At 36.0% G+C, this 11,756-nt stretch overlaps 3 protein-coding genes across 6 annotated transcripts in view; 2 read left to right on the top strand and 1 right to left on the bottom strand.

The window, feature by feature from the left end:
• Positions 1 to 373: 373 nt before the first annotated feature.
• Positions 374 to 4,246, top strand: LOC101894921 (protein penguin). Its single transcript, XM_005184004.4, has 4 exons — positions 374 to 1,638; positions 1,706 to 2,108; positions 2,168 to 2,427; positions 3,845 to 4,246. Exons 1-4 carry the CDS (start codon positions 454 to 456, stop codon positions 4,166 to 4,168), a joined length of 2,172 nt encoding a protein of 723 aa, XP_005184061.2. The 5' UTR covers positions 374 to 453; the 3' UTR covers positions 4,169 to 4,246.
• On the bottom strand, positions 4,204 to 6,956 carry LOC101895082 (putative peptidyl-prolyl cis-trans isomerase dodo). The gene is made up of 2 exons (XM_005184005.4): positions 6,745 to 6,956; positions 4,204 to 4,983 (listed from the first exon to the last, which is right to left on the bottom strand). The coding sequence occupies exons 1-2, from the start codon at positions 6,803 to 6,805 to the stop codon at positions 4,559 to 4,561; spliced, it is 486 nt and encodes a 161-aa protein (XP_005184062.1). The 5' UTR covers positions 6,806 to 6,956; the 3' UTR covers positions 4,204 to 4,558.
• A 1,590-nt stretch (positions 6,957 to 8,546) lies between these two features.
• Positions 8,547 to 11,756, top strand: part of LOC101895256 (ecotropic viral integration site 5 ortholog) — a 145,468-nt gene continuing 142,258 nt past the window's right edge. For all 4 annotated transcript variants that reach the window (XR_225605.4, XR_225604.4, XM_005184007.4 and 1 more), the window contains exon 1: positions 8,547 to 9,208. The gene's annotated coding sequence lies outside the window, so the exon portion shown is untranslated. The remainder of the gene's footprint in view (positions 9,209 to 11,756) is intronic.

Below are 11,756 nucleotides of genomic sequence, written 5' to 3'. Positions count from 1 at the left end.
CAATTTTCACATCGATATTTAAAGGTTATTCGTATTTGACACAATAATGCACGCGCACAGATTTGCTTATTCCTATTTTTTTTTAAGTTGAACAGACTTTCTTTTTGAGCCATGTTGTTGCCCTGTATTTTTATGTTATGATTTGTTTATCAATATTATGTATATTTAAAATTTTTTTGTTTCACTAGTTTTGCCCATGAAAAAGCAAATGCTAAAACAGTTAGGGCTCCAAAAATGAAACTAACCCAATCAAATTCACCACAATCGTAAACTAATGAGTGTGATCCCACCCTTTTTCGGAGTTGCCGTCATTGATTTTCTATGGCAGCTCTGTTATTTTTTGACGTCTACAATGAAAACAAAAACTTACTGCATTTAGATCAGGGCAAAGCACGTGTAACCAGTTGAAGGGATATATTTTTCAAAAATCTAACAGAAAATAACATTTTCACAATGATTAAGAGCAAGAAACGTGAAGCAGATAAAACAGTAGCCGAGGAACCGCAGAAAAAGAAATTTGCAAAATCAGACAAAGGCGACAATGCAAAAGAAAAGAAAACAACAAAGTTTAGTAAGCCAACCAAACCGACTGGTGGCAAAGCTGGTGGAGATAAAGGAAAATTTGCTGGAAAACCTGGTGGCGATAAAGGAAAGTTTGCGGGAAAACCTGGCAATAAATTTGCCGGAAAGCCAGGCAATAAGTTTGCAGGAAAACCTGGCAATAAATTCGCTGGAAATCCCAACAACAAATTTGCTGGTAAACCAAAGTTTGGAAAGCCTGAAGAAGATGGACTGGGTGCGCCCCCAGGAAAGACTGAGAAGACAGATTGGAATAAATTCAAGCAGGAGAAGAAAGATTTAAAATTGAAACGCAAACAAGGCAAAGACACCTATGAAATCTCGATTGAAGCCAAACAAATCTATGAGAAACTCAAGTGTCGCAAGACCGAAAAGAAAGCAGAACTGGTGGAAAAGTTGTACAATCTATTTAATACAGGAGACACAATCAAGAAGGTAGTAATGGCTCATGACACTGCCCGTGTTATACAGTGTATGCTGAAATTTGCCTCTCCCTCGGTACGTGAACAATTGTCGGAACGCCTTATGCCACTGGCCGTGGAGATGTCCATTTCGAAGTATGCTCACTTCTGTGTGCTGCGTATGTTTAAATATGGCTCTCCAGTGACAAAAAGTAAATTGGTTGATGCCTTCTATGGTAATGTGGTTAAGTTGGCATGCCACAGTGTTTCCAGTAAAATTCTCGATCATGTCTACCTAAGTGTGGCCAGTACCAAACAAAAAGCCTATTTACGTCAAGAATTCTATGGTGATTTGTATAAGAAGGGTAAAGATGACAAGGTGAATACATTGGCCGATTGTTACAAAGACACACCCACCATGAAGGCTTCCATATTGAGTGCTGTCAAGGCAAACTTGGAACATGTATCCAATAAGCAATTGGTTGATAATTCGCTGGTGCATGCCATAATGTTGGAGTATGTCAAAGAAATGGAAGAAGATAAGGCGGAGGAGACAGTGACAATGTTTGGTCCTCTGATACCCTTGATGTTGACCACCAAGGATGGGTGTCAGGCTTCGATTATTTGCTTTTACAAGTCCACACCAAAGAATAGAAGAGTAAGTTCTTAGTTTAAATGCCAAATACTCTAAATTTGACTAATGGCTTTATTTTAATTTTTTTCAGGCCATTATCAAGACCATTAAGGAACATTTAGTTAAGATTTGCACCCATGAACATGGTCACTTATTCACAATTGCCTTGCTGAACAGCTTGGATGATACCAAGGCTACCAAAAAGGCCATCTATGATACCATCCATCCTGAATTACAAACACTTATGGCAAATCAATGGGGTCGTCGTGTCATCGAATGGCTGGTATCTCCGGGCGGTACAAATTGTTTCCATCCCACATTTATTGCCACCATCGAAGAAGGCCTACAGTATGGCAAAAAGGACAAGGAGATACGACGTAAAGAAATCTTTGAACAAATCGAAGAACCCATTGCCCAATCCATTGCTGAGCAACCAGATTTTTGGTTATCCGATAAACATATTGGTTTGGTTACAGCGGAGATTTTGATTAAGTGTGAGTAAAGCAATGGAATATGTGTGGGGGACAAATCGGTTACTTCTTTGTCTTTTCAGTAACATCTGATCATTTTGTAAAGGCTGCCACGGCCTTGGCCCAAGTCATTGCCAAATCAGATTGGAGCGTCAGTGTTGAAGATGAATCAAAGGATAAACAGAAAAAGAAACCCCAAGATGTGGAGAAAATTATTGCCGAGGCCACAAAACAGAAAACAAAACAAAGAAAGCAGGCCCAAAAATTGGTGAAATCTACAGAGGATGATGGTGATGACAAGGAAGCTGAGGATGATTCTGATGAGGAAGAGGAGAAAGAAGAGGTATGAGGAAACAAAGAGCTGGGCAGAAAACGGAAAATAGAAATCGAAAGGCAAATGAATATAGAATTCGGATTTAAATCATCAGATCTTATAAAGAAGGGTACATGATATTCATGAAGGTTTTCTTGTACAGAAGGGCTGAAGGTTTTCCTGTACAGAAGATCAAAAAGAGGCCCAAATTATTTCTGATATAGAATACCAGATGATATTCGTCATATATAGAAGATATAAGGCTTTCATATAAGAAACCCCAAAATGGATATCCTCATTTTGTATCCATTCTTGTGTGGCGCGTGCTGAGTCCTGTTGGAATGTCCAAGGTCTGCGGCCAAAATGTTTGGGTGCTCAAGGCTTTAATACACCCTCCATAATATTTTGGAATTTATTCTGATGCCACGGTCGATTAATACTTGATCATGTATATTGTACGGGCCATGTAGATCCACGTTTTGGTATAGCCCCCATCTAACGATACCTCCCGATATTCGGTGTTTTGATGATTTTATCGACATTATTCACTGGAATTGTTTCAAATTTGGTATTTGAAGTTCGCAATGGATACTACAGCCTATGACAGAAAATTGTATGTGGAGGTCCATGTCTTCGTATAGCCACCATATAATGGTACCTCCCTATTTTCGATATTTTGATTATTTTAGCGACGTTATTCATCGGAATTGTTTCAAATTTGGTATTTGAAGTTCGCGATGGATACTACAGCCTATGACAGAAAATTGTATGTGGAGGTCCATGTCTTCGTATAGCCACCATATAATGGTACCTCCCTATTTTCGATATTTTTATTATTTTAGCGACGTTATTCATCGGAATTGTTTCAAATTTGGTATTTGAAGTTCGTAATGGATACTACAGCCTAAGACAGAAAATTGTCTGTGCAGATCTACGTTTTGGTACAGCCCCCCATATAATGGTACCTCCCAGTCTTCGGTATTTTGATGATTTTAGCGACATTATTCACTGGAATCATTTTATATTTGAAGTTCGTACAGCCTATGACAGAAAATTGTCTGTGCGGGTCCACGGTTTGGTATAGCCCCCATATAATGGTACCTCCCGATATTCGGTATTTTGATGATTTTAGCTACATTTTTCACCGAATTTTTTTTTCAAGTTTCTGGTTTGAATATTGTAATGGCTTATGACAAAAGTTGCCTTTGCAGGTCCATTTGAAAATTGCCATATTCGTGCCAAATTGTGGAGGGTATTCAAAGTTCGCCCTGGCCGAACTTACAGCTTTTTACTTGTTTCTTCTATGGAAGACCAGGAGATCCTTTCATTTACTTTGTGTATTTTTTGTGATTACTCATTACAATACAAATTCTGATTATTTTCTCATCGTTTGCAGAAGATTCTCTTTTAACCCAAAATAATTTAACAATTTTATTATTCTTTTCAGGTTACTGCCACGGTAAATGTTTTGGGCATCGAGGAAGCCGGTCTCCATATTGTGCTCAAGAAAATCATTAAAAACGATAAAGAACGTCTGGCCGCCAATGCTGATGCTCAAACCTTTGGCAGCCTCTTGGTGCAAGAACTCACGGAGGATACACTGAAAAGCTGGTTAAATATAAATCGCGCCTGTTTCATTTTACTTAACACTTTTGAGAATAATTCTAATGCAGTACAAAAACAAATTAAATCGTTACTGAAACCCCACATGGCTGTGTTGAAAAAACAAAAATTCAATGGCGCCCAATTGCTGTTGAAGAAACTGAATTAATTGTAGTGAATAAATAACAATATTTTAAAAACCAATTATTTTGTAATTAAATAAAGTTTTTATTATTAGTTTTAAAAATTCCAAGTTTTCTTTTTCTACTACTACTAAAAAAATACATAAAAAGAAACTTATTTCTTTAACAAAAGTTTAATTTGTTTCGCTTTCTTTGTTGTTTATTATTGGAAAACATGTTTCCATTATAAGTAGTTTGGTTGTTTAGTTTTATAATTCATCAAAAAGAAAAAACAAAACAAAAACTAAATGCAAAAAATTAGGAGCTGTTTTGGTTTGTCTCGGCTTGAGCATACCCGAAAAATATGCTGCTTTTGGCTTCCAAATTTTTTAATGTTATTATTATTAATTCTGAGTTTTCAAACTTACTTAAACTATTTATTCTGTGCGTAAAATAATGTGTAGGCCCGAATCTGTGTCGACAATTTTCGATAATTGACCCACTTTTAGGCTAAAGGCAGCCTCCTCGAAGGGTTTTTGCATTTGGCCACGACCAAACATACCCAAATCACCGCCACGTTTGGCTGAACTACAATCGGAGTATTTTTGGGCCATCTCATCGAGGCTGGCACCGTTTTCAATTTGTTTACGATAATCCTCGAGCAATTGTCGGGCCTCCTCTTTGGTGCGTGTTATGTTCTCTTCACGCCATGATGAGGGGCGACGGCTGCCCTTGTGTTTGACCAACAGATGAGAACAACGCACCTCAGATGGTCCACTGGAAGATACTTCTTTTTTGGCCGGTTCCGTTGGTAAATCCCATTGTGATTCCTTGGTGTAGATGTTTAGGTAGTAAGTTAGACCTAAGAAAAAAAAAAAAATAAAGGAGGATATATTAGTAATGATTGCTAAAATACTTTCTCTACATTTTATAGCCTCCACGACGAAAAAAAATTAAATTTTCAGGCATGTTACAGAAACAAACTTCGATCAAAAGTGGAATTATTTCGTCAGAAAACGAAGAGCGAATTTTATTCTCTAATGTTGGCATATTTACCCAAATAATGACATTAAATACTTGGACCCTTTGTGGGGAAGGTACCAAAAGGAGTATACAGATATCCACATTTTATATGAGTTAAAATTATTCAAAATTTTGACCCTTTGTGTTTACCATTTTCGAACCCGACCTAGCTCTGATGCAAATATTAGGATTTGCAAAGTTGGGGCAAAATCGGATTATGCTTTCTCTTACAGTACTGTAAAATATTTTTATTGCCGATATTGCCCATCTCCGAACTCGGTCTAAGTTTGATAATAATATTACGATGTACCAAGTTTGGACCAAATCGGATACTCCAAGAGCTATCATGCGCACCATTCAACTTTAAAGTAGTTGGGCCAAAATTTTTCTAGACTTTTTAAAAAGCTGACATTTTTTAGCAACAATGGCTAGGATTGACCTCCGATGATGATATTAATTGATTAATAAAATCAGTATGAATACTATTCTGAACTAAAAAACTTGCCGATCTAAGGATTGTCTTTGGGACAAGCTGATATCGCGGAATCAATAACGCTGACGTACGGATATCATTGGGTTCAAGTGGAGACACCTTGTTTGCAGTTCTCAGATCGAAGATATGACGGATTTTTAACACTTCTCCACAGCGTAGCACTAATTTTTTGAGACCACCCTGGTACTAACAAGGTCTCTTGCTTTTCACCCTTTTCCTTTCGAGGTGTGGGATTTTCAATAAACTTGACTTTTCCTTTAAGAGATGTCTTTTATGTTTAACAAAGCCGACCAACATATTGACCTCTAATATCTGTTTGCTGACTCCGGGCTGAGTAGGCTTAGATGGCAGGGGCCTCCCACTATCATTCGCTAGTTTAATCCTCCAAGCTGGCTCTGATTTTGGCTATTTGATCAGCCTTAATGAGATTACGTATCATCAAATAAGTTCCAAGAGAAACATTGACAAGCGGACAAATACTTTGATGGAATTACGATTTGTATTTTGGTAAAGGCATATTTACTTTAGGGCTTTCTTCCGGGTTAACCTTCTTTCTATAAATTTATTTGAGGTATGTGCAATGGAATTGACAATTTAAACCTTCTGCGTTTTGAAAATCCTTGACTCATAACAAACGAGTAATGTTGAACATACTTTCTTGGACTGGATGTCTGAAAAAATTGAGGTAGGTTTAACTAGAAATTTATAGTATTACGTAGCGAACCTAATTCCTTTTAGCTAAAATTAAGCTACATTTCGGCCGCGATTTCGTCAATATTTTCATTGTTATCGCAGATAAAGATCCAGCTTATCTAATCCATCAATTTTCTTTGTTCCGAAAGTTTGTGCCAATAAGTACATATATTTGAAATAAAAAAATTGGCTTCCCAGTACGGCAACAAAAGCGCCAACCAATGATGTATCCCAAATATGCTTTACATATTTCGTTTTGTTAGATTAATTCCTTTTGACCACAACCAAATGTTTATATTTCTTGCACTTCGCAAAAATATCACTCAAAGGGTTGTTAGCTGGATTGCAGCAGCAGCTTAGATACCAAACACAATAGCAAAAAAATTGTATGAGGGGTTATTTTTGTCCACTTACCGGTAGAACGACTTGTGCGTACTTCCCAGCCTTCAGGAATATTCTTTTCAGTATCAGACATGTCTAAATGCAAGTGTTTAGTGATTTACTTTATCTAAAGCGTTATGTCTTCTTTACTTCACTATATTTTTTATTGTTTTTTACAAAATGTTGTTTGCAAAATTATATCTTTCAGTTTAATGCATGTATCCCTCTCAAGACAACGAAGTGGAAATATTTTTTTTAACGGCGGCAACGGCTTGTCATTTGTAAACAATCGGCGGAGGCGCCCTGTGCATGGTTGCCACAGTTGGTTAAATTCAACCAAAATTGTTAATTGTTACCTCTTGTTTTCTTTAACGAAGAAGGGTACATATAAAAGAGTGGGTACATAATCAGCTGGAAGGCTTCGTACGACATATTTTGTGACATATCATAAAGGGATTCTGCCGTCGTTTTCCCTTAAAATTTGACATTAATATTAAATTAAACATAAACAAACATCAGATGAGCGGCATTTAGATTCTACTAATTTAACACACAAGGTTAACACACTCGATCTACTAGACCAAGTGGGTTAATCAGAAATAGCATAAATTCTCTATTAAAGTATGTTTGGTATTATCGAAAACCACTTGATCTCAAATTTTAATTTCGTAGCATATACGTCAAATAATATCCACTGGATTTATGAATGCGACTTACAACGTATACGCTATGGAATCGACATTTTAAATCGATTGGATTTAGTAGTCAAAACGTGCTCGTAAGGTGTGAGTTCATAAGCAGCTTGTAGTCTTCACATGGCATATTTTGTGACATATCATAAAGGGATACCAGAGCCGCACTCGAATCCTGCCATCGAATCCAGATTGGGAACAGAGCAATAGTCGTACATAGTTTTACATTCTTGCAGTTCTGGAACCATGGTAGTAGAATCGACACAGCTGTTGGGACCCTGAACTGTCAAACCAATTTTAAAATTGAGAATTTTAAATGAAATATTGTTCAATTTAGTTAAAATTATTGAAAAGTGCTATTCATAACAACCTCCGAATAGTGTCATATAAAAATCTACTTAGTTTTGAAAAAAAAAAAAAAATGACATTTCAATGTTCCCAAACGTTGATACATTTACCTGTATGTCTGGAACGGAACATATATCTATTGGGCTTAGTAAAAACAGGTAAATTATTAAATCGAATGGATTTTAACGCCAATTCAAATCGACTTTCAAATCTAGTGGATTACATTTGACATATACGTAATGGAATTGACATTTTAAATCCTCTGGGTATGTAATGTATGTTCGGCGTTTATTTTCATTCATGGGTCAGTTCCAGAATCTACTAATAGCCATGGTAAATAAGGAGTTAGAACAGCTTCTGAAATTACAGAAATGCAGCCCTGCGGCTAGGGCTGCTTCATGCCAGAATTTTTCAAAAATTTCAGTTATTTGATATATTCCTAATTTTTTCAAAACTATGATCAAAACTGCTAGATATTAATCAGCTTGCTAATAACTTTGGAAATTATTCGATTTCACAAAGGATAAATGGTTATCGTGTCATGCCACTATAAAAAGAGGTCGAATAAAGCCACTTACCAAATACTTTGTTTTTCTTTTTTAATTTTCTGACATTTTTATGTTGACAGTGACTGTTTTAGCAAGAGTTATTTCAAATCCGAATTTGTGTACCCCACTTTAACATACGATTACTCCACTCTCGATTTAAAATTTTCTCCAATTAAAAAAATCGATAACTCGACTTAGGGATCCCTATTTTGACGTACACAACCAAAAAATCAGTTGGAAAAAAAGAGTCAGACAACGAAGTTTAGAAGTTGACAGTTTTCCGCGAGTTTTTCTTGTGAGCTATGAAAAAGAGAAATAGTTAAAACAAAAAGAAAACATAAGTATTGCACATGATTTCTATGCCAATTGGAATTTTAGTGAAGTGAAATATTTAAAACAAATTGATTTTTTCGTCTCGAGGGGTAAACAAAAGAAAATGAATGTGTGACAAACCCTTAAAAACGCAACATCTGAAAGTAGAAAAAGAAAAGCTAAGGCAGTCGCAGCACCCAAACAAAAAGTGTATACAAAAATTAAGAAGGTGAATAAATCTTAGAGAAATCACAGAGTTTTGTGTCTATTGGCGAAAAAGAAGTGGAATAGTTTTGTGTGTGGGAGACAAGTGCACGAATAATTCAATAATTTACAAATATTTGTGAATTTTGTGAGGGTAGAAAAAGAATAATTTGTGAAACAAGGCTTACTATTTCTTTTTTGGAAGGGGGTTTATCATCGTCATCGTATTGGCGTACACCAGTACTCGCAGATATCAACAACAAATCTCTGCAGCCAGCAGCCACCGTCGCAGCAGCAGCAGCAAAAAACAAACAAAAAATTTTCACTTTGCAGTGTCTGTCGTCGTCTCATCAACGTTTTTTTTTGCTTTGAATCATTAGAAAATTAATAAAGGTAAGTTTAATGTTGTTGTCTTTCATTGGTGAAATAAAAAAGCCAACTTTCATTTAAGAAGACGAAGAAGAAAAAGTGTAAAACTGCTGCTGTTTAAGTGAAACAGAGAAATAAATCATTAACGGCAAATGAACATTTAACATTTACGACGAGTGGCAGCAGAAGAGGCAGCAGCCGCACCAGCCTGTGTTGTGTGGTCATTTTTACCTAATACGTTGCCGTCCGGTAGTTAATCATTCGTTTTATTTATGTACTTGATGTTGGTATGACGTTTGTTGTCGGTGTCAGGTTGTCTCTCAAACAAAATATTCATCATCCATTCTTTGCTTCTGATGGATAGATTTTCATGTTTTTTTTTTTTCATTTTTATTTATTTTATTCATTTTATGAGCTGAACTTTATTGAAGGGAAGTGCTGTGCTCTGTTGTAGAGAGAAGGTTTGTGTTTGTGTGAAAGAGAGTGGAGTGCAGCCCAACAGCCTCTCAGTGTTGTCTCGTTGTGTCATCATTTTTTTGTTTGGGTGTGCGGTGTTCTTGTTTGATTTCTCTAGTTTTTGTTGTTTTCGGATTCTGTTTGTTTACACGCCTTTCTCGTTGGGATGATTTGACATGTGCGTATGTGTGTTTATTGTGAGAGAGAGAGACATTCCATTAGGGATGCCAATTTAAATTCTTTGGGATGTGAACTGATTAACTGGGATGTGAATGATGTAAATTAATGTTATACCGGAAAATAAAGTGATTTACTGGATAGAAAAATATTGGGAATTGTTTATTTTAATTGAAAGGAAAGTCGTAGAAGAGGTATCTCATAAACGAGAATATATAGGGAGAAAAACAATGGGGAATAACTCTAGTTCAGTAAAAACTCTCGGATTTTTTTGAAATTTTTTCCTGAGGTAGGTGTTTATACCTTGATACAGTGAAAGTATTTTTTTTTTCAAAAATCCCGAATCCGCACCCAGATTTTTTTTAAATCTCTCAAAAATCGAAAAATGCCCATTTTGGGATACCACAAAATTTATGATAATTTATAGCTTACCCTCCAACCTTTCCAAAATGCTACAAATTGTGGTATTATCTTTCCTGGAACCGGACACTCTAATTCCGTTCAGTTCACCGACGAAAAAAAACACTTTCCCGGAATCAGGGTGAAATTACCTTATTTTGGAAAAAATTTCAGAAAATCCGAGATTTTCTACTAAACCAGATTTAAACCAAAAGTAGTTGCTCTACACGAATAAATTCGGAGTATTTTTTTTGGTACCAGAGATATTAATATTTTAACTCAAGGATAGGAAAGAAAAAAATCCTTCCTATGGATTATATGGCCCAAGCTGGAAAAACTTAGAAAATAATTCGAAATTAGAAAAATTTTGAGGAAAATTTTAGACTCTAGGTCTGTTTGGAAAGAGCCGATTCAGGATATTTGGAGTCGATAAAGGGCGTCCATCCTTCCGTCTTTCTGGCTGGTGCGTACGATAACTCTCAAAGGGATTATCCGGTACAAACTTAGTAAACCTTAATTTTATTGTCAAATTTTGTATCGAGTTCAGAGATGGGCAAATTCGGTCGGTTGTGGTACCTCCCCAACAAAAGGTCAACATTTTCACAGAGAGTAATTTATCTCATAAAAAAAATATATCTTCCGAATTTGTTCAAACTTTGCAAAACCTTATATTTTTATCAGTGCTAGGTTATGTGCGAAAATTAACAATATCGGGTCACACCTCCCCCAAAAAGGTTCAACATTTTGAAAAATTATAACTCCCATAAAATCAGAAATAAGAGTACGATTTTCTTTAAATTTTTTTTACAAATATCAATATTTTTACTAAGACAAGATCTGGTGTGAAGATGGAATATATTGGTCGACTTCTTCTGGTACCTCCCCTACAAAAGGGGTTAACATTTCGAATAACCAAAATGCTTATAAAATACGAAATGAGCATCCGATTCTTATCAAATTTCATATATCCCATATATCCCTGGGATGTATCGGACCACCCACACTAAATATCAAATATGAACCATTTTCTTACGAAAATGTGACTAGGATTATCAAAATACCGAGTATCGGTGGGTATCGTTATATTTGTGCTATAGGAAACCGTGAACCTAAACTTTCAATGATGTTCCGCCGGAGCTAGAACCCATTATGAACTACAAATACCACTATTTTTCGCCACAGGAGTTAGTACTCATTACGAATTATAAATACCAATTTTTGGACAAATCCATAAAAAAATGTGGAAAAAACCCGACTGTCGGGAGGTACCGTTATATAGGGGATATACAAATACGTGGACCTATACATACTATTATTCGCCACCGGAGCTATAACCCATTATGACCAACAAATACCAATTTTTAGACAAATCCGTGAAAAAAGTGGCGAAAATCATCAAAATGCCGAATATCGGAGGGAATAAAAATCGGAGAGTTTTTACTGGCAGTTTAACTCCTCAGAAAGCATATTTAACATAAGTCCACCTTTAGATATATTTTCTATTGTTATTATTTTACCTTTCCTCAAATACTTCGTTCTT

Source organism: Musca domestica, unplaced genomic scaffold (genome assembly GCF_030504385.1).
Source record: "Musca domestica strain aabys unplaced genomic scaffold, Musca_domestica.polishedcontigs.V.1.1 2, whole genome shotgun sequence".
Lineage (NCBI taxonomy): Eukaryota > Metazoa > Arthropoda > Insecta > Diptera > Muscidae > Musca > Musca domestica.
Note: the sequence above shows the minus strand (reverse complement) of the source record. Positions and strands in the feature narration are given on the sequence as shown.